Below are 25,140 nucleotides of genomic sequence, written 5' to 3'. Positions count from 1 at the left end.
AGAGAGACAAATCACATGTGATGGATGGCAGCTATGTAGCTTAAGGCATGGCCAGCCGGGGTTCTGCTACTCCAGTGATGAGGCTGGTGCAAGAGCCCGAAGAGAAAACAGTGAACGTGAGATTGTTTTCTCGGTCATTTCGGCCAGAAAAATGAAGCTCAGCAGCTTCCAGGTGAATTGGGCCCATGCCAGTGACCTGTCTGACCTGCCCGGGCCTCACTCAGGTATCCGCACCTATTGTGCTCGGTGCGGTACATGTACACACAGGTCTTGTCCACACACACAAGTTGTACTGCTCCAGTGACACCAGTGTAGTTATAGTGGTGCAGCCACCCTCGTGCGGATGCCGTTAGAGCTGTGTACAAGTGCCCCGTACCAGGATGATGTAATCCCCTTCCTGGTCAGGAATAGGCTACAGTGGTGTAAGCACCTTTACACCTGCATCTGCAATAGGGCTTGTAGCAGTGTAACTATTTCAGCAGGTGTTCTCCCTGCACCTGGCAGTTCTCCCAGTACAAAGGCTGTGTGTGCACCAGCCGTGGAACCAAGAGACAGGCTCTGCCCCAGGGAGCTCCCAATCCTAGCAGCTGATCTAGCACACAACTCTGCAGCAGGACAGGGAAAGATGGAGGCAGTGATAACAGCCATTCAGCCTTGGATCAGCCTTTCCTGGAGCAGGGCCAAATGTGCCTATCCCAAGGCAGAGCGGAGATAAGGCACAGGAATGCACGCCAATAACTGGAACTGCGGTGGCAGCCCCAGGAACCTGGGGGCATCTCAAAGCTTATCAGGGAGTGCAATACACAGGCAATCGGGACTCAAAGCACCAGGGCAATTAGAGATCACCTGAAATGACTGCCAGTGTAAATACACCTCAACAGCTGAAACACGGGAGCATTCGACTAACCCCAGCCCCATAGTTACTGTTTAACTTCTTGAGGTTCAGAGCAATAGCCCTAGGGTGATGGGCAGATGGAGTGCACAGACAGGGAGCTGGGGGTGCTTACGGGCATCCACAAGGTGCTCTGATAAACTGCACTGCCAGTGGAAATATGCATGCCAGGGTGTGAACTCCAGGAAACTACTGCTCCATAGTGGGGCCCGAGGGGTAACGTATGTGCAGGGTTACTAACTGCTTCCTAATTCTCTCCTCACACCCAAGTTTACACCAGGGAATCTTCATGGTCTGCAGGGGATTTATTCCTGAATGTATCCACTGATGAAATAGCTGAAAAGTAACTCCCTGTCCTGCTCCGCCAGTGCAGGTTTCCCCACCCTTACCACATGGCCACAAGGCAGGATCCCCCCCTCCCATCACACCCATGTGGCCAGGAGGTTGCTCTCTTTGTGTTCTCCCAGCCCCTCCCTCCAGCCACGTAGCCCCTCTGGGCATGTGCCCATCTCCTTGCCATGGACTAGCCCTCGGTACTCACGGCTTGGGATTCTGGGTGATCTGCTTGATGACCTGGCAGTAAACTTCGTCATGCAGGTTCTCCTTCTCCTTGCAGAGCTGCACAAGGGAGACCAGCATCAGAGGTGCCAGGGCTCCAAGCCAGCCACTGGGACATCTCCCGAGCTGACACAGGGGACCCTCCACCACAGGGCCTCACCAAAATCCACCCCCAGGTTCCCATTCACTGGCCTCAGTCTTCCAGGGACTGGGTGCCATCTGGCCCTATAGAGGATGGGCTGCTCCTACACCATCTTTATGGAGAGGTGCCCAGGGAGGTGAAATCCTGGGTTCTCCTTCTCACCAACCCCCATTCAGTTTCCACCTCTCCCCCCCCCCCAAAAGAGGCCAGTTCACGGATCTCCGTTCCCTGGAGAGCCCAGCTCCTGGCTGCACATTCCCTGTGGCATCCCAGCACCTTACTGATGGGAGGATCACGAACCTGAAGAATTTCATAGACATAATCCATCTCCGTCTGGTTCTTGAGGCTTGGCTGGTCTCCCATGAACCTCATCAAAGCTGCAAGGGAGAAGCCAGCATTAGAGTTGGGGTGGATGGTGGGGCTGGGACCCTGGTGTGCACATCCTGGTTTGCCCAGGGGGCAGGGTGCAGATCCAGACACTAGAACACAATCTCATCTTCAGGGCAAGCACAGAGCTCCAGGCAGACGGGAGTATTGCTGGCTCCATTAGTAAAGTTAGAGGTGGAAGTGACCTAGGGCCTCTGAGGTCCCTTCCCACCATGCTGTTCTTCCTTCCTCTGAGCATGAAGCATCTTCGTGTGCCCATTGGGACTGTCTACATCAGCCCCTTTCCAGGCTCCCGCAGCCCCACCGCTCTCTGCCCAAGGGCAGCTACTTACTCATGAAGCTCTTTGTCGCCAGCTCATTCATCTCGCTGTTGGAGTAGTGAAGCAGGGACTCCTGGATCGGGACCTGCGGAGCCAGAGCACACGGGTCAGTGGGAAAAGCAGAGCAGGGTGGAGCTGAGCCGCCTGCTCCAAGGGAGGGGAGGGCAGAGGCTGGCTTTGCTGGGAAGTGCAGGCAGCACGATGCAAAGGCCTCAGCCGCTGTCAGCCCTCAACTCCAAACCGCCCTGCCTGGGACAGGGGGAGGCGGCACCTGGGCTGAAGTTCCTGTTGCAAACACACCCCTCTGAACCATCCATGCCTAGGGCAGACCACCTGAAAATGCCAAGGTCAGGGCAGGCTGCAAAAGGAGAGCAGATTCTCCCAGCCCCGGTGGGTGACACTGAAGTCAGACTTCCCAACCAGCCACAAACAGTGCTTCTGATTCCCCACACTGGTTATCAAGAAGCTAACACAACAATATACACAGCAACCTTTACTGCATTTCAGTTTCTGGCTCCCAATCAGCCACTAGCTCCAGTAAAGAAATACGTTATGTAAAACTCTATGCTCTTTACCAAAAAGGTTCTCCTGATCCCAAAGGGTCAGCCACATTACCAAATCAATACAAGTTTGGATCTTACCCAAAATACCATGCTGCCAGCCAATCCTTTAGTAACTAAAACTAAAGGTTTATTATAAAAGGAAAGAAACAAACTATAAGAGAAATGTTACATGATTAAAGCAATCAGGAACATACAAATGATTTGAAAGTCCCTATACATCAGGTTTCCAGTAGAACTGTGGAGTTTGCAGGCTTGTATAGTCCCTCTGGTGTAAATCCAGTACCTGGATGGGTCTCAGTCCTTCGTTTCTCAGAGTTGATCCAGAGGTAGGTGAAGGCTGAAGACTTAGACTAAAGACAAAATGGATGTGGTCGGGTGCAGCTGCCTTTTATGTCCTTGGCCTTTGTCATGCTGCTTGTAGAAATTTACAGAAATAAGATGGAGTCCAGGGTCACATGAGTAAGTCCTGGTGACTCATAAGTGTAGCCCCTGGGTTTTTTCCCTGGGTTTATAGTATCTTTGAGTTCCCTTAATGGGCCATCAAGCAGCTAGTGCTGCAACTGTGCTGTCTGGGGTGTCACTCAGAAACACAGCCCAAGTTGCAACTTGAAATACAGATACATCAAACATAACTATAACTTTCAATGCAAATATGACACATGCACATAAACAATATCATCACATCTAGCAAATTATAATCTTTCTAACGGTACCGGACATAGCCTCTCCTATGAATTATTGTAATTTTTACATATTGATGTTAAATAATATCATCAATGGTCCCCCTAATCCAGCGTCACCACCCTCCACGCAAAACTGATGTAGAAAGGGGTGTCCCTAGACACTGCTGAATGCATCACAGGAACTTTCCATTTTTGGTTTTGTATTCTGACATTTTCTAACATGTTTCCAGGATTGTACAAAACATCGGGCACATGGTACATTTTTTGTTTTTGGCATCATCAACAAATGAATTACAAGAGTTAACATTGGCATTAATATTAACAGCAAAATCATGTTTGATTAAAACAAGCTTTGTCTTTGTAAGGTTCATTATGGAGGTAACAATGTTATTGAACTTTTTAGTTACATTTGCATGGGTTCAGTTAGATCAAGAGTGGGTTTGAAGCTGCTCTTGCTGCATAATCTTGGCATGTTTTATGTGATCTTTCCAGGTGTGTCCTCTGTGCTAACAGCTTCAGCTATGGGTAGATCTTTCTCCCTCTGATCACTTCAGTCAGGTAAATTACATTAACTCACACACTAGCTTGTTTAGTAGTTCTCAAATTTTCAATTGTTATCCATTTCAAGGCTGGACTCTGTCTTAAAGAGATACCAACCATTCTCATTAGCATCTCATAAACAGAGTTCTGATGTTCTTCCATCATCAGTCTCTGACTCCACAAGGAATCAGATGTACCTGAGTCCACTGAGACATTGCCAGACATATCCAAATGTTCTAGGGGTGAGAGTTTGCCTGCCTCCCCTTGTATTCCTAAGAGATCAACTGCACAGTTGTCCTGCTCTGTAGATCCAGCTACCCAGTTTTCCCTCTGAGCCTGAGACACTATCTGTTCACTTCAGAGTTAGCAGTATGGAGACAGTCATGTTCCAACATCGTCTCCCCAATATGCTGACCAAGCACAGTCACTTGGTTACAGGGCTGTTTAAGCTTCCTAATAATTTCCATTCCATCTGGAACCTTTTCCAAGGTATCCACAATGGATCTTTCTAAAACAAAATCAGTGAATCCGTCCACATTTGAGAAACTTTGGCAGCTATAAACTACTCAAGTCTCCCAACACATAAACTGTTGCTTCTTGCTACAGAAGGCAGCAGTGCTTCATTCTCAGCTAATCCAATCAATTCACTTCCACACTCACACCCTTCAGTTTCAGCAAACTGCTTGCAAAATCTACCATGAGGTTTTATTCCTTCAAGAGCATTTTTAAGCAACAAATCATTTCCCACAGAAATCCTTCCTATCCTTTCCCTGATCAGCAAGGGGTTGCTTTAAAGAAACGTTCTTTTGAGCAACAACAGACCCTTTCCGGGTTTTAGTTAAGTTCAGAACCAACTCTGAGATGACTGACATCCTCAGTCAGCATAAGCTGAGAAGAGGCACATTCTGTCAGCTCCTCAGATAGAAGATTGGAGACAAACTCTCCGTCAGCAGATGAACTGCTATGCTTCACACTCACAGAGTTTGAGATTTCCTTCTCTTTCTCCCAGCCCACATGGCTGTTCCCAGACAAACGTTTGGAGACTGGGGTATCTCCCTCCACGGGCAAGTCATTACCTGCACTAGACACAGGCTTAGGAACACTTCCTTCCAGTTTAGTTGAATCCAGAACCACGCTGGTACAACTGACAAATTCTCAGTCAGCATAAGGTGAGAGGTACTTTCTGTCTGTTCCTCAGACAGAACACTGGAGACCAACTCTCCCCCTCAGCAGATAAACTACTATTCTTACCAGACAAATACTTTGAAATGTTCTGCTGCCCCTTGCCCCAGCCCCAGCCCTATGGCTGCCCACAGACAAACACTGGGGAGAGCAGGATGGCTTCCTCAACAGGCAAAGTGCCCTTCCCAACAGAAAGTACTTGGAGACAGTTTCTCCCTCAGCAGATAAACTGCTTTTCTGAATCCCAAGGCTAGAGACACTCTCTTCCTTGTCACAATATACCTGGCTAAACACAGACAACTGCTTAGCCATGCACCCCCACTTCACAAATTTCCTTGTTGATTACAGGTAACATAGAAGCTTCACATGTAAATTTTTCTGGGACTGGGTTATGACATTAGCCTGGTTACATATATTTACCATATCAGTACCAAACACACCAAAATTGCTATAAACTGGAAAGATTTGCTCCCAGTAGCTGTTGAGAGGAACTGGGCTTTCAGGCGATGGCAGACTGCTTTTTGTTCTCGGGATCTGGAGTTGGATTCTGTCTGCTTCCATCTGCCTTTGATGAGCCCTTTCCTTAGCAGCCATCAGCTCTACCTGCCTTTGGTGGGCCTCTATTCAGCTCGCTTGGCCCTTTCTTCTTTTTCCATCTCAGCTTCTTTTTCCATCTGGGCAAGGGCTTCCCTTTCTTGCATTTGAAGTTCTGCCATTTCTCTCTCATGCTGAAGACGCAGGCTCTCTCTCAGGGCTTGCAGTTTGCTTGCTTCATGTGATCGTTGTTCACTCATTGTGACTAACTTTAACCTTTAACATTCTCAGTATTAAATTTTAAAATCTGGAATAGTGTGGGGCTCTGATCCAAAACCCAAATGTTCTGGTTCTGTGGATCCTGCCAACCGCGCCACTGTGACCTGTTCCTGCCTAGGGTAGACCACCTGAAAATGCCAAGGTCAGAGCAGGCTGCAAAAGGAGAGCAGATTCTTCCAGCACTGGTGGGTGACACTGAAATCAGATTTCCCAACCAGCCACAAACTGTGCTTCTGATTCCCCACACTGGTTATCAAGAAGCTAAAACAAAAATATACACAGCCCCCTTTACTGCATTTCAGTTTCTGGCTCCCAATCAGCCAGTAGGTCCAGTAAAGAGTTATGTTATTTAAAACTCTATGCTCTTTACCAAAAAGTTTCTCCTGACCCCAAAGGGTCAGCCCACATTACCAGATCATTATAAGTTTGGATCTTACCCAAAACACCACGCTGCCAGCCAATCCTTTAGTAACTAAAACTAAAGGTTTATTATAAAAAGGAAAGAAACAAGCTATAAGAGAAATGTTAAATGATTAAAGCAACGAGGTACAGATAAATGATTTGAAAGTCCCTATACATCAGGTTTCCAGTAGAATTGTGGAGTTTGCAGGCTTGCATAGTCCCTGAACATCCAGTTCCTGGATGGGTCTCAGAAAGTCCTTTTTTGTTTCACAGGCTCAGTTGCAGATGAGTTGATCCAGACAGAGGTAGGTGAAGGCTGAAGACTAAAGACTCAAGACAGAATGGATGTGGGTCGGTTGGTGGATGGGTGGGTGCAGAGCTGCCTTTTATGTCCCTTGGCCTTGCCAATTGCCATCCTGCTTGTGGAAATTTACAAAAATAAGATGGAGTCCAGGGTCACGTGAGTAAGTCCTGGTGACTCATAAGTGTAACCCGTGGGTTCTTTCCCTGGGCTTATTGTATTTTTGAGTTCCCTTAATGGGCCATCAAGCAGCTAATGCTGCACTTGTCTGGCGTGTCGCCCAGAAACACAGCCCAAGTTGAAATACAGATACATCAAATATAGCCATAAGTTCCAATACAAATATGACACATGCACCTAAACAATATCATCACATTTAGCAAATTATAACCCTTCCAATGGTACCTGACATGGCCTATCTCATGAATTATTATAGTTTTGACATACTGATGTTAAATAATACCATAGATGTTCCTTCTAATCCAGCCAGCGTCACACCCTCCTTTTCCCACCTACCCAGACACCCACCTTGGTGTGCTCGACCAGGACAGCTGGGTTCCTCTCCGCGCTCATCCCCTTCCATCCCATCCTAGAAAGAAGGGACATGTGTTTGGCACAAGAGATGCTCACAGCTTGCTCTGCACAGGCAGGGGCTGCGTGCGCTTGCATGCACACACAGACGTCCACACGTCCACGGACAGAAGGGGCCCGGGCTACTTACGGAGACTGGGCCTCCCGGAAGTGCGCTGTGGCAAATTCCTGCATGGTGTAGTGATGGGTGTCCGGGGAGATTTCTGATGACACGGCTGTGCTGAGGTCAGAAGTCTAACGGGATAGATACCAGACCCACCCCAACGTTAGCTCAGGAAGGGCCTCTCCACCAACAGTCAGCGTCTCCCTCTCACTTGTCCCTTCCCCAGGTGGGTCTCCGCTCCCTCCCAGGGATCTATCTAAGGTACTCATCTGGCTCCCCTCACCACAGTATCTGAGCCCCTCACCACCTTGAACAGACTTATCCTCAGCACCCCGGAGTGCTGTTATCCCCGTGGGACAGAGGGTAACATGAGGTGCAGGAAGACTAAGTGACTCAACCAAAGTCATACAGGCAGTCTGTGGCAGAGCAGGGAACTGCACCTGGGTTTGCCAAGTCCTAGGCTGGTGCCCTAACCACTAGGTCATCCTTCCTCTCACCTGTGCATCCTTACCTCCATCTGGGTGTCAGTCACTGGCAAGACCCTCCCCCTGAATGCTTCTCTCTGCCTTTCAGGAGACCCTCCTCCACCAGCCACTCCAGAACCCGGCTGCGTCCCCTGTGCCTTGCTTTGCCAGCCGGAGGCCTTACCTCCCGGCCATCTCCAGCCATCTCCCTACTCGTCTCCAGCCCGTCTCTTTTTGTCATCTTCTGTAGCTTCTCCGGCCTGTCCATGTGGGTGCTGAGGTAATCGGGGGCTGCCGCCCGCTGCACTATGCTGGAGGGGAAGAGGCCAGAGCGGCCACCAACGGAGCCGAACTGCCAGCCTGCCAGATGGGTGGAGAGAGGGACAGGTCGCTACCAAGGAGCTTGACAGCATCAGGCCAAGAGCAAATCTGGGCTGTGCTTCCAGGCAAGCATCTCCAAGGGCTTTACAGGCTGTACGGAGCCTCACGGCCCCCCAGGGCAAAGTCCTTGCCCTGGGGGTGGGGACACAGACACAGAGCGGGGACTTGTCTTGCCTGGAGTCACTCCATGAGTCAGCAGCAGAGCCAGGTGGGAGGGCGCTGGGGGGTGGGACAGGACACTCTCCTCCACGGCTCTACTCCTAGACACTCTCCTCATTCCGTGCCAGGCCGTTGCAAGTCCCCAGCCCCTTAGCTCCCTCCAGATGGTGGCAGATGATGCTGGAAGGGCACTAGAGGATCTTCCGGTACCCCATTGGCTGGGCCGGGTGGAGGAAGTGGGAGTCTGCGGCTTCTGATGTTAGGCCGGGGCAGTCCCGGTGCCCAGGCTACAGCCCTGCGGGAGCCCTAACCCTGCTCTTGCCTGGGTTTCCCAGCAACGCCGTGTTACACAGTGGAATGTCCCCGGCAGGGCAGGTGGAACATCTGGGATCCAGGTCTGGGATGGCAGACCCCCAGGTGCTCCGAGTCCCATCTTGCCCAGCTCAGATCCATGCTCTCACCTGGTTCCAGCCCGTCCATGGGCAGTAGCCAGATGAGATCACCCTTCTTGAAGCTCAAGAGGCTCTTATCATCCGTGACATAGCTGCGCAGAGCCATGACGTAGTTGGAGTCCTGTGGGGGAAGGGGACAGTGAGGAGCTGCTGCCTGTCACTCTGGTTCCTTTGACTGAGGAGTCATCACCCTGCCGGGGCCGCGGGCCACACACACTCACAGCCGCGCCTCAGCCACTCCCTCACCTGCTTCAGCTCCTGGAGGAAGAGCTCCACCATGGCCCTGACCTGCCGAGCCTTCGCAGTGTGCAGGATCAGCTGCTCGTTCCTCAGGGAGAACTCCAGGCTGCTGCTGCCCCTCAGCTCCACCGACAGCACATCTGCAAAGCTGAAAACCGCAGAGCGTGCTCCAGTCACCAGCACAGGGAGATTGGGGGACGGGGATGGACAGATGGGGGATGGAGACTTCACCAACACTCCTTTCATCGGGCTGACCAGTGGCAAGAAGGGCTGTTCAGTGTTTCACTAGCATCCCCGCCTCTTGTGCTACTGCCTCTGGGAGAACAGACCTGGCGATGGCGCTCAGACATGGCGAACAAAACACAAGGCCGGTCGGGGATAGGGAGGGGGGGGCTGAAAGGAAACTAAACAGCCTTAAAAAAAAATTGACGGGGCCGGCCCACAAAAATCACCCCAGAAGGGCTGAGCGACGCTCTCCAAAGAGCAGTGTGTAGCCAGGGTCCTTCTGAACAGAGATGCTCTGCTGGCATCACCTGTCTGTCTCCTCCAGGGACAGAGCTCCACACGCCGACGCAGCAGAGCACGTTCTACATGTCACCAGCACAAGATGGCCTGGCACAGCCAGAACTGCCTGACAGCAAGACAAGGGACCCGTCCTGCTGCCTTTGAAGAACCATCCCGGCAAATCTGGAGCTGGCTCCACCTGACGCACCTTTGGGCCCATCCCCTCACCTGTAGCTGCCAAGGATTTTCAGGTATTCAGGGCTGACGCTGGCTGCCTTTGCCATCTTCAGCAGCCGGAGTCCCCGGTGAGAAACCCCCAGCAGCTGGACGTCGCTTCCATTTTCCCCCTGAAAGAAAAATCCACTCACAGGCGGGCCCTTACCGTAAGCCGCAGGCAGAGACCTTAGCACAGGACCGGTCTGAAAGGATGTGTCTGGGGTGACCTTTACTGCCATATGTAAAGACGACAGGGTGCTCGGCTGCCAGACATGCCAGCCCTTGAATGCAGCGTTCTGGTGACATTTCTACACTAGTCTGACAAGCAAAGGGCACAGCAGATTGGCAGAGACCGAGGGGCAGGAGTCAGTGAGAGCTAAATAGGCAAAGAGATAGGCAGTGAGAGCATGGCGCCAGGGCACAGGGGGAGAGATGAGAATTGGAGAGGGGAGGACAGAGACACAAGGAGAAAGAGACAAACGCTCATAAGAGGGGAAACAGATGGATGGATGGAAGGGAAGGAATTCAAACTGAGCCAGAGCTGCAGAATCTGGGTTTTTAACACCTCACAGTGTGGGGTGTGTTGGAAATGGGGGTTGGGTTCTACTGATTCTACAGACAGGGGCCATGGGCAAATGTTGAGCTGGGCCGGTGTTGAGATTTTGATTCCCCTGCTCTGGGGACAGACTTACCTTAACTGGGAAGAGGCGGGAAAAATAGTTGGCCCAGTTATCCCGAGCAGCCACCACAATCCTCTTCTTTATCCCGTCCTCCAGAGTGGAGATGGCATCTCTGCCGACCCGGAACTCTGCTGCCAGGAGCGGAAAGCAGAGGCCCCCGTCACCAAAGGCAGGGAGGTCCAGCCTCTCCGCTATGTACTCCCGTGCTGACTATGCTCAGCTACAGAGGGGCCCAGACCAACGCCCTCCAACTTTGAGGCCTTCAGAAAATTGGGATCCAGAGGTGAATTTTGTAGCTGGAGCCCATCACGCCCCAAAAGCCACCACGAGACCACCAGGTCCTCGGCTCTGCAAGCAGCCCTACTTCAAGACTCTGCGGGGGAGAAGCTGGCCCCGAATGTCAGAACACCCTTGTGTAGGCCAGTGGAACTGGACCCCATGGTGACGCTTCTTCCCCACAGGAAGAACTTCTCCTGACTCTTCCCTCCACAGCTAACTTCCTGCCGCCTGCTGGTGCCGCCTCCTGACTAACGAAGCCCCCGTGTCTGAACGTGCCCTCTTCAAAAGTAATACCCAGCCCATATGGCTGCTCACTGCAGCCTCCTTCCCTTCCTGCCAGCACAATCCCAAATACCAGGCAGCCTCTGGTGGCTTGGCGGGCACTGGGCCAGGGACACTCCCATTCAGCACAGACCAGTGTGACCCTTTCCCACGAAGCCAGCTCCCCCCTGTGAAGCTCCCACTGAGGCTATGGGGTTAGTGGGTGCAGCATGGGGGCAGAAGTGCCAAACTCCTAATCAGCATCTGCCTCCAACTCACGGGGCAGCCTTGGGCAACTCTACAGCGCCTCTCTGTGCCTCAGTTTACCCCATCTGTACAATGGGGCTAAAATGTCTCTGGGTCACAGGGCTGCTAAGAGGATTAGTTAAATGTTCCCAGGCTGCTTTGCAGATACAAATGTACTATAGAAAAGCTGAGGCTTAATGCTAGTGGAGCCATCCTGTCAATACAACTTCTGCATCACCCCTGCCAGGTTCACCCACGTAACCCTCTCATTGACAGTCAGCTCCTGCTAGGAGTTCTGCATCCCTGCAATGGTGAAGAACAGAGCCATCGGTTACCCAACAAGTCTTTCATCTTGCTCCTTTCCTCCTTGGAGATCCGGATGCAGGACTCAGAATAAGTGTCTTGCATGATCTGCAGAGACAAAAAGCAGATGAGATTCCACTGGAGAGGCCTCCAAACACATCCGCAGCCACGGTGGAGTCTTTGAAGCTGCGAGTCGGCTCGAGATTCAGGGAGGAGAGAGCAGGCACATGGCGCGGATGGAAACAGAGGAAGGACCAACATCCTCCTAACGATGAAGACGAGGAGGCAGCATGTTGGGAGAGACTAGTGAACAGAGAGGACGGAATGGGACACACACACTTACCTGCTCACACAGCAGGTTCAAGCAATAAGGGTGACTGAAGTTTTCTTTGGGGTAAAATACCTGCAGCAAACACAATGAAAACACCACCAATGTTAGACATGTAACAACAGCCTCTCCCGTGGGAACTGTTCCGTGATCCAACTGTCCTACCACCAGACAAAAGGTTACATGGGAGACAGAGACAGCAGCATTGAGGAAAGAGACGAGAGGAGAAACGAAGTCACCAAAGCAGTGGAGTGAGGGGAGACGCTTGGCCATGGCAGCGTGTGCTCAGCTTCCAAACATGACAGAAATCAGAGGGCTCTGGCGGATCACTCAATCCACATGGGCTCCCCCCGGTACCATGCGGGCTTGGGCTGGGAAGAAGAGTGGGTTCAGATACTGGCCTGGGGTAATCCCAATGCCCGGCCTGCAGCTCAGCAGTCCTCTTGCGTGGATCTGTTTCCCAGAGATGCCGCGTTACAAAGTGAAATGGCCCCTGCATGGCAGGTGGGACGACTGGGATCCAGGAAGAAAGAGGCAGCTTACCGAAATAGGTCGTTATTCTATGTGCTTTTCCTCCATCACTTGCATTTTACAAAGGTGGGCAACCACACGGGGTGAAACTGAGGCACAGAACGAGGCAGTGATTTGCCCAGGAACACACAGCAAGTTGGGAACAGGGGATCTGGGTCCTGACTCCCAGTTCAGTGCTCTCCCTACCCATTGGGTCGAACTGCTTCCCTCCAGCAGGGCATGCCACTGCAGCTGGCTTTGTACTATCTCCAGCACAGATGGAGCACAAGGCAAAGCCAGGCTTCCCTACAGCTGCAGACCTGGGGGGGGGAGGGTGACTGTACCCCTCCCCTCCACAAAGTTGCAGCTGGCATGCACCCTCACAATGAGTGCCCCCAGGCGACAGGCCAGACCTCTTTGCGTAGGAAGATTTTCCAGGGTGTGCTGGCATACGAGAAGCTGACACTGGCCGTGAACTTGTAGAGCTGGGTCTTGATGCTGGCCTCTTCTTCTGCCAATGTCCGTGCAGAGCCTGGATGGGAGGGACGGGCAGTTAGGGGAGCTCTGGGGTGCCATGGGAATGTTGTATCCCCAGCCAAAGACTCACCAGGACAGGAGGGCAGGGCTGCCTTGTCTCAAAGTCTATGTTTTCTAAAATCATTGACAGGCTTGTGCTCGTTAAACATGTGACCAAAACGGGGAAAGGCATGTCAACATTTATCCACCCTATTACATATGCAAAGTCCGCTCCAGGTGGAGAAATGAGGAACTTGAGTGAGGTAATACGAAGTTCCAGATGGTACACACTGAAATATGGCCTCACGTTATGCTATTATCCAATGATTGTTTGTCAATGATCTAATAGAAACTCTTACACAATCTTACAGACAGCACATTACCAGGATGGCACGTAGAGTCCGCATGCCTGGCTTGATTTTTAATTCTCCAAGAGATCGACTAAACAAGCTGAGTTAGAAGGCAATCAGCTGGGCAGTTTTAAAATTATGTATGTTTATATCCGAGTGGTCTCAACTCGGACACCTCAGAGTTCAGAGGTGGCCCACAGACTGAAGCTATCCCAATGTTAAGACTCACATTATAATTCACTTAGACATTTTCAGCCAAATCAAATTGCTTGGTTTGCCTGGACCTGCCTAAACCCTTGCGTTTTTAAAATGGGTGGAAGAGCAGGAGGGGCAGTCTTCCACAAGAGAGCAATTCCTGCCCCAGCAGGCTGTTCCAGGATAATTGCCAAGCAAGAAGATGTGTGTGGGGGGGTGTTCTATAAGTCTTTCAATACAAATGGAGTGTTTATTCACAGTAATAATAGTGCTTTGCACATCATTAGCACTCTGACCCCCATCCCCGTTCCAGGATCCCAAAGCACTTGATGAATATTTATGAATAAGCGCTCCGTCTTGCTCCTGAAATCAAAGGCAAAACACCCATCCAAATTAATGGGAGCATCCCAACTCCTCCCATTACTCCGAGGTAAGGATCAGCCCCATTTTATAGACTGACAGAAGAGTCCACACAGCAAACAAGATCATGTCTACACTATGGGGACTACAGTGGCACAGCTATGGCACCGTAGCTATGCCACTGCAGTGCCGCAGCACAGATGGAGCCTGCAGGGGTAGAAGGGGTTTTTCCGTCGCTGTTGGAACAATACCTCCCTGAGCATCTGTAGCTAGGCCGACGGAAACATTCTTCCATCTAATCTGTGTCCATGCCAGGGCTAGGTCAGCATAGCTACGGTGCTCAGCAGTGTGGATTTTTCACACCCCAGAGCTTTGTAGCTTTGTCAACCTAAGTTTTAAGTGCAGACCAGGCCTAAACGCAGAGCCAGGAAAAGAGCCTGTCCTCTAACCACAACATCTTGCCCCTCAGACACTGCAGTGGACGTCTCGGAGGGCTTTGTGGTGAGCTGTGATGCAGAAGGAGCCCAGCCCCTCAGGAGGGCTTTGAAAGGCAGGATCATGTCCTTCGCATTCCTCATCATTCCAAAGTCCATCACTTCAACTGCAGCTTTGATAAAGGGTCTCATACTGAAACTTGGCTGGACTTTGGCAGAGCTTCAGCCCAAAGGTCCTTGGCTTTCGTTGCTGCAGTTTAAGATCCGCCCAGCGCCCAGCCCCTCTGACGTTTCTACCCTCTTGCATTCCATTGCACTGTGAAGCCAATTAAGTGCCGGCCAAAAGGGGCCCACAGCCCAGCTGACAGTGCTGGATGGTGACGCCCTCATTTCCCCCCGCAGCAGCAGCAGCAGCAGGAGATTCCCTGACATGATGCCTCCATCAGAGCTGAAGGGCCAGCGCTGTGGTACAGAAGCTAGATCAGGTCCCATGGCCCAGTCAATCAGTCCTTGGCCTGTCAGCTGACAGCAGGGGACCAATTAGAACGTGGCCACGAGACCACCGGAAACTAGGCTGAGATCCACCACGCTCACCCGCACACCCGATGGGTGGGAAGGGCCCCCACTCACCTTTCAGCTCAGATTGCTGCCTGGCTTGGTCAGCAGACTGGAAGGATGGGGACAGGGTTGGGGGAGGGGGAGGAGGAGGGATGGGGGAAGCAGGGGGAGAGGTTGGTTGCTGGCCAAAGAGGTGCATGAGAGGCAGTTGCTTTTCCCGGATGGAGGAGGTAGGCTGGCCCTTCTTCCCTGTCGGAGGGAGCGGAAGCCCTTTGGGGCTCTTCTCCGGAGATGGCTGGGAGCGGGAAGAGAAAACATTTTAGGCCCGGTCTACACTAGCACTTATGACGGCAACACTTTTGTCGCTCGGGGATGTGAAACCCCGCCCGCAGCAACATAAGTTTTACCAGCATGAGCAGATGCTCTCCTGCCACCAGAGCTACGCCGCTCGTTTAGGTGGTTTTAGCATGTCAGCGGGAGAGCTCTCTCCCGCCCACGTTACACGGCTACACAAGCGCTCTTACAGCGGCACAGCTGCACCGATCCAGCCGTGCTACTGCAAGTTTGAAGTGTAGACTAGCCCTTAGATACGGACATGCCGCCTCCGTGGGCTCAGGGGTAGGATGTTCTCAGGGAGCAGCTTCCCAGGCCCTGTGGCAGGACCCACATGACCCAGGTTACACACAGACAGGCGTTAATTAAAGCCAGATGTGCAGTAGGCCGGTACTCTGGGTGGAGCCCCTGATAGTAGTGTGGAAAAGAGAAATCACCTTGCCAGGATCCCCAGCGCCAGGCAGGCAGCTCTCCCCAGACTGGTCTGTCCCTAGGTCAGCCCTGAACACATGGCCCTCCCCTCCAAAGATCTCCAGGGGCTTTACCAATGAGCGTTAGGACCCATAACCCATCCTATCAAGTGAGTGGTATAGCTAGGAAGTCTGGGTGACTTGCCCAAGGTTACACAGTGAGTCAGTGACAGTCAGGAGTGGAACCCAGGAGTCTTGGCTCCCAGTCTCCTGCTCTGACCACTAGACAGTAGATCAGAGGATGCTGAAGCCATAACGGCACCTGTGCTGGTTCAGGGTTGGCATGGGAAGTGCTCACCGATTTTGGGGGCTGATCGCTCGCCATCCCCAGCTTGGCCAGAGCCTCATTCCTGGGGTCAATCTTCTTCAGGAAGGTCTTGGACGGCTTCCTGCAGGGCAAGCGGAAACAAATCCATTCAGTTTACCACACGGGGCAGCCTGGCACCAATGCAACCACACAGAGATCCTGTGACACGATTCCTCGCCTTCCCTGCCTGCCCCACCCCCTCACCTGACAGGCTCGATGGGCTGCGGCTCCGGGCTTGGCCGGCTCTGGTACATTTTAATGATGTTGCGGATCTCCCGGCTGGGCTCTCTCTTTGGTGCAGGGTCTGCAGCCACCCTAGGGCGCGGCTCCTTCTCTTTCTTCTCTTTCACTTTCTGCTTCTGCGTGGGAGGTGGCGAGGGGGGTGCAGGGGCTGCAGGGCAGGAGGGCATTTACCAATGGAGCTGGCAAGCAGCATAAAAGAGAAACCTCCACCCCTCCACTGAAGGCTGCCTCCTGTTCCCCTAGAGGCTCCAGGGCCCTTGGCTCCATCACGCTTTCCCAGCTACACTCCCTCCCCAAAGCCCAAAGCCTTGTCCCCTCTAATCTGCTGCTTCCTGCCAGGCCTGGACTGCAAGAGGCTGAATAGTGCACGGCTGTGCAGGAGGTCAAGGATGGGTTCTGTCCCTGCAGGCAGGGAGAGCCACAGGGGGAAGCCTGTTGAAAGCCAGAGAGGGGCAGGGAGGGCCTGACGGGGGGAGGAGGTAGGAGCATTTGCGTGTTGCTCAGTGGCCGGCTGAGGAGCAGTACCCATGAGCTCTAAAGAGAGAGACCCCTCCCCGTTCAGGTCTCCTAGGTCAGAACAATGGCTGCCAGGACCTAGCCCTTTCACGAGCCACCTCTTACCCCGTCACCAGCAGCTGCAGGAGGCCCCAGGTGCAGCGGGACCAGCGCGTTTCCACTGAACTAGAATGTGGGGAGAGCAGGATTTCTGGCATCTGCACCCCCTGCCCCAGCCACGGAGCGCGGGGGCTCACCCTGTGCTAGCGCACAATTCCAAGGGCCTTACTGCTGCTCCATGCGCTGCAAGGAGGAGTAGGATCCTCAGACTCAGTCTAGAACTTGGAGTCCATGGGGGCAGGGTCCTGGGCAGGCACTCAGCCCCCTTAGGACCTGGCCCTGCATTGGGAGAGCTCTCCACCTGCCGGCGTCTCACGCTCTCCTCGGCATACTGCCTCACCTGTCTCTGGTTCTGGCCTGGGCCTCTCTCGCTCCTTCTCCTCTTGCTGGGGATTTCCTGGAGGGGTCAAGTTCTTTGAAGGGGCCTTGACTTTCTTCAGCAGGATCTTTTGCTCCCCTGCATGGAGAGGAAGGCCCGGGGGTAAGCACAGAGCAGACAATGTCTTTCTGGCCCTGGCAGCGCCAGGCCATATGCTTTCCACCCTGCTGCTGGAGCAGGCAGAGGTCTGTGCTAAAGCATCATTCGCTCCATCTGGGGGTCACGTGTTCCCCCCGTGAGTCAAACACACTCCCAAACCCAACAGGAGACTCCAGGAAACCTGCGACCTCCTGCTCAGAACCAGAACCCAGCCCATCCTGAGCCAGGCTCTGCCCTGGTTCACAGAGAACTCACAATGAGTTCTGCGTGTCCAACTCCCGTCCTGGGGCTTCCCACGGCTGCTTCGAGAGCTGCCTCAGGAGCAGACTGGCTCACGGAGCGATGGAAACAGAGCGCAGCTGCTAAAGCAAGGGGAGGCTGGGTCCCGTTGGGGTGAAATTTACAGTCAGGTCGCGACTCACCCATTCTCTGGAAGTACTCCATCTTCTGCTGGAAGGAAGATCGGGGGTCTGACTCTTCATCACTGTCTGTCAGCTGCTCTTCCAGGTAGACGTGGATCTGCAACACACACCCAACAAGCCTAGTTAGGACTCCAGGTGGGCATATGAGTGCGGCATGGGGCGTTTACACCTGTCCCGTCTGACCATGTAAGCCCCTTAGTGCCTCCCTATCTCTCTTACACAGAGTTGGGGCCCAGCTGTGCAGTTCAGATTCCAGTTGGGACCCAGAACTTCTCCCAAATCCGGGAGTGTTCAGATTGATCCAGGAGTGGGGCCCTTTTCAAAGTGTTTGTGTCAAGTGTGTGGCCAGCGCTACATGAAATAGACAATAATTCCCGCTGATCTGCACTCACACACCCTCCCTAAGGGAGATCCAGCTCCCCCACGTCCCTACGGAACCCTAACCTGAGCCCAGATGAAAGGATGGAGGCATGAAGGAGAGTGAAGCCCCTGTCCCCACCCCCAGGGCAGGTAACTGAAGGACAAGGTAAGAGACTCAGGCCTGGTCCACACTTAAAACTCAGGTCAACCTAAGTTCGTCTCTCAGAGGTGTGAAAAACCCACCACCGCCAAGCGCTGTAGCTATGCTGGCCTAACTCCCAGCGTAGATGCAGCTAGGTCAGCAGAAGAATGCTTCTGTCAACATAGCTACTGTCACTCGGGTAAGTTGCGTTGCTATGGCGACAGAAAATCCCTGTCCATCAGCGTAGGCTGCGTCTACACAACAGCGTTATGCCAGCCTGGCGAGGGTGCCATCGCTATGTCAGCGTAGTCCCTGGGTCGCAGACGTGGCTTGCGCATGGAGACTTTTGACACGGGCGTCAGTGAAACTGCATGTTTGCAAGAGCCTCAGGCCCAGACGGGAATGAACTGGCGAGCACTGCAGTGTCATTGAAGTCAGTGGCAAAACCCTCATGGATTTCAGTGGGGCCAGCATTGGGCCCTGTATCTTTAATCCTCAGCGAATGCCGTCAGACAGGACTCAGCCTGGTGGCTGCATCCAACTCGCCGAGCACGGTTCTCTACCACCTTGCCCTCCACCAGGCTGCTGGAGGAGCAGGAACACGGTCACACGGAAACCCAGCTCGCTGGTACCGGTTCTGCAGGGTCAGCCACGGGCTCTTGTGTCTCTGCTGGCGGTGCAGCATTCTTGCTCTTATTGGTTCTCTTTGGTTTAGGAGCTGGGGCTGCGGCTGGAGCTGGAGCAGGAGCTGGCAGTGGTGTCAAGGTTTGTCTTGGCCTCGGGGGCTCAGGAGATGGCTGCCGCTGCTGCCGCTGCTGCCGCTGCTGCTGCTGGGAAATTGTCATGGCCTGAAGGGTCATCTGCTGAGCCTGGAAGAAGAAATCCAAGTCTCCATGACTTCTGTGCACCCACACACCAGAGCCTGGGTAAGCCAGCCCCATTCTTCCCCCAGTAGGCACAGAACTGCTCATCTCCTACACAGGCCCATTAACATAACCTTTTGGGGTTGCCCAACGTTATGCCAAGGCAGGCCCAGATCCACTACTGCCCAAGCAGGCATAGTCAAGGAACCCTCGATCCCCACTCTGCGTCCATGCAATGCTCTAAGTGATAAGGTTGTTCCATCAGAGAGGGCTAACGTATGGTCAGGTTCTAGGCTACTGAGTTAATATACTAGGGTCAGACAGAAAGAAGTGCTGCAGGATTTGTATCTCCAGTGACTCTCTGCTTAGCTGCCGTGGGCTTTTGGTCTAGTGCTTAGAGCTGGGATTCCTGTGGTCTATTCCCGGCTCTGCCACTCACCCACAAAGTGGCCTTGGGCAAGTCACTTTCCATCTGTGTGCCTCAGTTTCCCCTTCTGCACAATGAGGATAAGGGTTCCCCCATGTCACAGTCTTAAGTGACCAAATCCTTGCACACACCTGTGCACATGCACACACGCACCCCAGTTAATACCCTCAGATACACATGGCAGAGAAATGCAGCACGTCAGGGACAAGCTAGACTGGGTTCGGTGAGAAAGGGAATGGAACTTAGCCCTCTTAGTGCATTTACTCTGGTGCTTTCTCTCCTCAGAGAGATTTGCTCTCTCCTTCTCCTCCCCACATGCCCTTCCACTCACCATGAGCAGGGCTTGCTGGTTGATAAAGGCTTGTTGTGCTGCGAACTGATTGGGATCCACAGCTGGGACCACCGGCTGGGGTGCAACCATAGCTGAGAGAGACATGAGATGATAAAGAATCACAAGGCAAATGCAACTACCCCCTTGGTGGGGTGAGCGAGTGCCCACTAGGGTTCCCGGCGCATCAGGCTGGGGACACAGAAGTGACCACGGTACAGGTGGTGTGTCTAATGCAGGGGCAAATGGAAATCACAGCCTGAGCAGCACAAGGGGCACGTGGCAGAACCGAGCCCATGCCAGCAGTACACCTCTTGGCTCGCCCAACTCCAAACACTCCAATCTAACAAGAGTGTGTCCTGGCCCAGTCCAGGGTGGGAGACTAGACTCTGCCTCCCTCCCTAAGCCCCTCCTGCACTTTCAATTGGATACAGTCCTTATTTTCCACTTCCCACTCTAAACTGTTGTGTGGCTGTTGAATAGCCCTGCTCCAACACAGAGGTGGCTGCATTTCAGCAGGGGGGGGGGGCGGGGGGGGGAGAGTTGCTGCAATTCCTGTATGTGTCATTTGTGCTGTCAAGTTGTAGGGTTAGAAGGGAACTGCAAAGGGTCATCTCGTCTAATAAGAAGAGGTCCCGAGTCAATGGTAGTCACCCACTCAACACCCACCCCCCCTGTTGTTCCAAATATTGCATCACCCTTTTTATTTACTGGGTTATTTTTCCGTTTTGTTACCTGGTATGGGTGCAAACCCGCCTACACCTGGCATCATCGGCATAGGCGCTGGCATCATTCCACCCATCATTGGCATGGGCTGGTAAGCTGGCACTTGCATCATTCCAGGGTAGCCTAGGTGGGAAAGGGTGACAGTCACTCTCAGTGACTCCCAAGGACGAAAGCCCTTCCCAGCCCCGGGCCACACCCCATGCAGACCTGCCGCCGCTGACGCCAGTGGGTACAGAGTACAGTAACATGATGGGCTTCCCGTCACACCCAGCAGACTACACAGCAACACTCAGGAAGGAGGAAACGGGCAGGAGAACTGGCCAAGTGGGAGGGGGACGCCTGGCCGATTAACACACACTGACCCTCACTCAACGTGCTCTGGACTCTGCTCCCCTCCCAACCACCTCTGCACCCCTCGTCCCAGCCCAGCGAGGAAACTACTGATCCCAAGAAGCCACATGTGCAGGACTTGTGTTTGCAAGGGCGAATGTCTTCAACTGATGGGCAAAGGCAGGTCCAGAGAGCATGTCCAGAGCATTGATAGGTCCCCGCTCCTGAGGCCAACATGGCCAGATTGACAAACAGCCTAAGGCAGAGACAGAACGGAGCTTCTGCACTGGACACTGGGAAAAAATGGTCTCCTCCCTCTCCTGGACTGAGCCTCTGCTGTGCACCAGGCCATGAAACGGGAAGTCTGTGGTGCACAAAGCTGGTAGCCCTACTGGCATCCAGGCCGTGGTCATGGCTAGCAGAGAACGAGAGGGTTTCAAACCCTTCTGTAAAGCCACAAAGCTTTATAGTCCTGCCCCATAGCCACATTCCAACCCATTGATAACCACCACAAGAGAGATCCCACGTTTCATTGATCCGTTAAATAGCCACGTCTGGCAATTGGCCACGCATCTGTGAATCCTAATAGCTACAAATGTGTCCCACGGCCATGCCCCAAAGATCTGCAATAGCCACTGATACCCCCCATGTCTCCATCTCACAGACTTGTAATAGTCATTAAAACATCCGTATGTCCACATCCCGTGTGTTGCAACAGCCACAGGAGTTCCCATGGCCCACAAGTTCTAATCATCATAAATATGCCTCCACTTGGCCATGCCCTGCTGAGATATAACTGAATCTGACCCGTACTCCAAACCAACAGGCAAGGGGGAAAAATGAGAGAGAGAGAACCCAAATGAAGAGCGAGAACCTACAGATGGTTCAGACTTACTAACCCACTGAATATCTAGGGATGACGGGGAAAGCTGTGAGGAAGCAATAAAAAAAGATGAAAACGCTCCACGCAAAGCCCATTGGGACCTTCTATTGCAATGGGAAGGGCTAAGGAGCGTAAAGGTGGGCCTGAGTCACCACTGATGTGGCATGGACACGGATGCCCAGGAAAGGGTTGGGGTGTGGGAGGGATGAGCCATCTCCAGGTTCAGCATGGAGAAAGGTGTCGGACTCCTGGCAGGAGGAGACATTCAGTGCAGCAACTGGATGGTGGAGGGTCCTGGGCCAATCTGGCTCTGGGAGAGGAGCAGGGTGGCACCTTCTACACAGAAGCCTCCATGGCAAATCCCCAGAGCGTTGCAGTCTCCCAAGGCAGGCGTTGACCCAGTCCAGAACACACTGAGAATCAGTCGAGCACATGGCCTCACTTTGTCCTAGGCCCACCCTAGCTCACACCCCCGCGGCCCAGCAGCAGTCCCGGCCACAACCTTTCCACATGTGCTGACCCAGCATGCTCGATCCTCCCCTGCTGACCTGCAGAAGGAAAGGCTCCTTGCTGGGTGGGTCCAATCTTTCCACCTCCTTTCATGCGTCCAGTCAGGCTCCATCCACTCTCCATATCCTACAGAGAGAGCCCAGCGTTACACACAGCTCACCAGGGCAGACGGTGGGGTAGATGGACAGACAGAGCATGCAGCAGGACAGACAGCCGCATGCCGGCATGCTGGGATCACATCTCCCCATCACACCGATCTGAACTCCAGGGAAGGAAAATACAGGCAGGTGGGTGGGCAGATTGATGGAGGGAGAGAGGGAAGGAAAGATGGCTGCAGACAGACAGAGGAGAGGAAGCAGCATGAGACTTACTGGCGTTCTGGACCCTTGATGTAGCACTGGGTCAAAGAGATCATCCACATAGTGCTCTAGGCCTCTGTGGGACTTCGGGACGCCTCGGGCTCCTGCCCCTGGGAGCAAACAAGGGTCCAGTCACCAGTTAGGTGTGGAGTAGCCCCCTTTCCCTTCCCCAGTCTCATTAAACTGAATATAAATCCCCCCCCCGCCACCTCCCTGAATGCTGCTGACTTTGGCCGCCTGCGCGCTGGGGTCTAATTCGTGACTCCTCCGCGCGCCAGCCTTGCTCCCAGGGAGCAGCTCACCTGAGTAGGTGCTTTCGGCGTCGAAGGACGGAGGCAGGCAGGGCGGAGGGAGAGATGGAGCTTGAATGCTCGGCGCAGGAGGGATGTCCCAGTCCATCCTGTCAGAGAGAAAGACAATGAGTTGAGAAAAGCACAAAGTGCTGGGAGTGGGGGGATAAAGGCTCGGAAGGCGATGAGGGGCACTCACATATCCGGAGAGGCACCCTGGGACAGACTCTCATCCCACTTGGGCGTGATGGGATAGTCAGACGAGCACATGGAAGGGCTGCCGGCCTTCTCCATCTCCCCAATGAGATCAAGCACGAAGTCACAGCCGGGCAGGTCCTGCCACACCTCACCTCTGAGCAGGGAGACGGACCATCCGCGAGGGTCCTTATCTAAGCCCCTGAGAACGGGGAGACGGAGAGGAAGAGGATGGCCGAGTCAGCACAGAGGAACACCAGGGCAATAGGGGAAGGGAGGGAGAAACGGTAAGAAGAATTGTTGAATTTCCTTTCCCCTAGCACCAGCCTTTTCTAGTCCAGACTGATTATTCCTCCCCCCAAAAGAATCTACCCAGCCCCAGCTAACCCGAACCATCCCCCAGAATAAGGCTCTCTCCTCAGAGCCCCCCTGTGAGAAACGATCATTATCCCTGTCATTCAGAGGGGGAGAGGGAGACACAGAGCGATTAAGTGATTTGCCCAAAATCAGACAGTGAATGTGGCGGAGCCAGGGACTGTACCCAGATCTGCCAAGTCCCAGGCCCCCGGTGGCCATCCTTTCTCTCTCCAGGATCAATGGTTCTCCCTCTCCCCATGCTTTGAGCTAGGACAGACACTGAGGGGAGAGACAGTTCCTACTCCTGATTTGAGAGCACTTCACTGGGCTCCGCCAGACAGGGTTTCCACTAGCCCCATCTTGCTGGCCTGCCCAGAGGCAGTGTGGCCTAGTGGATAGAACATGGAACTCTGACTCAGAAGACCTGGCTTCTATTCCTGGCTCTGCCAGTGGCCTGCTGGATGACCTTGTGTAAGTCACTTCCCAGCCAAGTGCCTCAGTTTCCCCGTCTGCAAAACGTGGATAATGATACTCACCTCCTTTGTAAAACGCTTTGAGATCTATAGATGAAAACTAGGGATTATCATCACCACCACCCTTTTCTGCTTCATCATCTACACCCCCACCACACAGGAGGCTGCATCTGCACATCAGTGTCCAAAGGGAATGCAAAAGAGAAAGTCATAGGAGGCTCCATTCCATAGTCTGGAGTCCTTGACACCCTCCCTCCCCTGCCACCTTTCAATCTCTTCCCTTCCATCCAATCCCAATCATTTCCCAAACTACTATACCATTCGGAGTAGAATTGCTCAGTCCACAGAGGCTCAAGAGCCCAAGTTAGTCTCAGATTCTATTCTGAAATAAGGGACAAACCCTCATGCTTCAGGGCAGGAGCCAACCACTAAATGCCTGGGGTCAGGAAGAATTGTTCCCTCTGGGCAGGTTACTCTGTAATTGTCCATTATGAAGTTTCTTTCAACTTCCTCTGAAGCAGCTGGTGCTGGCCACATTCAGAAGTGGGATCCTGGACTAAATGGGGCAGTCTAGCAATTCCTGTGTTACTAGGGTATAAACAGCACAATCACCTGCACATGTACTGGAGAAAAAAAAAAACAGGTTGTGGTGGGGTATGTAACTATTCCAGGGATGAGTGTATTACTCCTGGCCTGCAGCGCAACGTGAGCCCAAAGAACAATAGCACTCTCTCATGCAAGCAATAGACCTCTTCCACGCTTGGACTGTACCTTGAACTCAGGATCCAGCCTGTATACTGTTCCCCTGTAGTCCAGGACTCTACTTCAGCAGAGAATCTCTCCTCTAGCCCAGGAAAGAGACAGTCAGCACAGAGCCTTCCACAGAACCAAAAACAGCACGAGACGGGGACGTGCGGTGAGCCCTGCTGCAGGATCTCATGCATGGGCTCCCAAGGAGACCCAGAGGGGCAGAGAGCAGGTAGAGCAGTCTCCTGGGACCCTCTCTGGACTAGCACATGGCAGCTCTGTAATTATTGTGTGCTTCACAATGCCAGGGCATTCTGGATGGTTACCACATCTGGGACCTTTAATCGATAGCCAGGTGCCCGGGGCCGT

General features: G+C 53.1%; 1 protein-coding gene across 1 annotated transcript in view; it reads right to left on the bottom strand.

Annotated features, from left to right (window-relative positions):
- MYO15B (myosin XVB) overlaps positions 1-25,140 on the bottom strand; it is an 80,477-nt gene that overhangs the window by 11,623 nt on the left and 43,714 nt on the right. Inside the window, exons 29-54 of the mRNA XM_067547779.1 lie at positions 24,796-24,868; positions 23,199-23,396; positions 23,012-23,109; positions 22,722-22,819; positions 22,389-22,476; positions 20,637-20,750; positions 19,905-19,996; positions 18,916-19,152; positions 17,782-17,878; positions 17,222-17,338; positions 16,228-16,414; positions 16,015-16,105; positions 14,986-15,208; positions 12,914-13,032; positions 12,006-12,065; positions 11,695-11,770; positions 10,586-10,704; positions 9,906-10,024; positions 9,180-9,321; positions 8,943-9,054; positions 8,126-8,301; positions 7,505-7,608; positions 7,312-7,372; positions 2,312-2,384; positions 1,893-1,969; positions 1,434-1,510 (exon numbers count right to left, since the gene is read on the bottom strand). Coding sequence (XP_067403880.1) covers positions 1,434-1,510; positions 1,893-1,969; positions 2,312-2,384; positions 7,312-7,372; positions 7,505-7,608; positions 8,126-8,301; positions 8,943-9,054; positions 9,180-9,321; positions 9,906-10,024; positions 10,586-10,704; positions 11,695-11,770; positions 12,006-12,065; positions 12,914-13,032; positions 14,986-15,208; positions 16,015-16,105; positions 16,228-16,414; positions 17,222-17,338; positions 17,782-17,878; positions 18,916-19,152; positions 19,905-19,996; positions 20,637-20,750; positions 22,389-22,476; positions 22,722-22,819; positions 23,012-23,109; positions 23,199-23,396; positions 24,796-24,868 — 3,028 coding nt within the window. The remainder of the gene's footprint in view (positions 1-1,433; positions 1,511-1,892; positions 1,970-2,311; positions 2,385-7,311; positions 7,373-7,504; positions 7,609-8,125; positions 8,302-8,942; positions 9,055-9,179; positions 9,322-9,905; positions 10,025-10,585; positions 10,705-11,694; positions 11,771-12,005; positions 12,066-12,913; positions 13,033-14,985; positions 15,209-16,014; positions 16,106-16,227; positions 16,415-17,221; positions 17,339-17,781; positions 17,879-18,915; positions 19,153-19,904; positions 19,997-20,636; positions 20,751-22,388; positions 22,477-22,721; positions 22,820-23,011; positions 23,110-23,198; positions 23,397-24,795; positions 24,869-25,140) is intronic.

This window comes from Emydura macquarii, unplaced genomic scaffold (genome assembly GCF_026122565.2).
Source record: "Emydura macquarii macquarii isolate MOO-44397 ecotype Brisbane River unplaced genomic scaffold, CSIRO-AGI_Emac_v2 contig_1230, whole genome shotgun sequence".
NCBI lineage: Eukaryota > Metazoa > Chordata > Testudines > Chelidae > Emydura > Emydura macquarii.
Note: the sequence above shows the minus strand (reverse complement) of the source record. Positions and strands in the feature narration are given on the sequence as shown.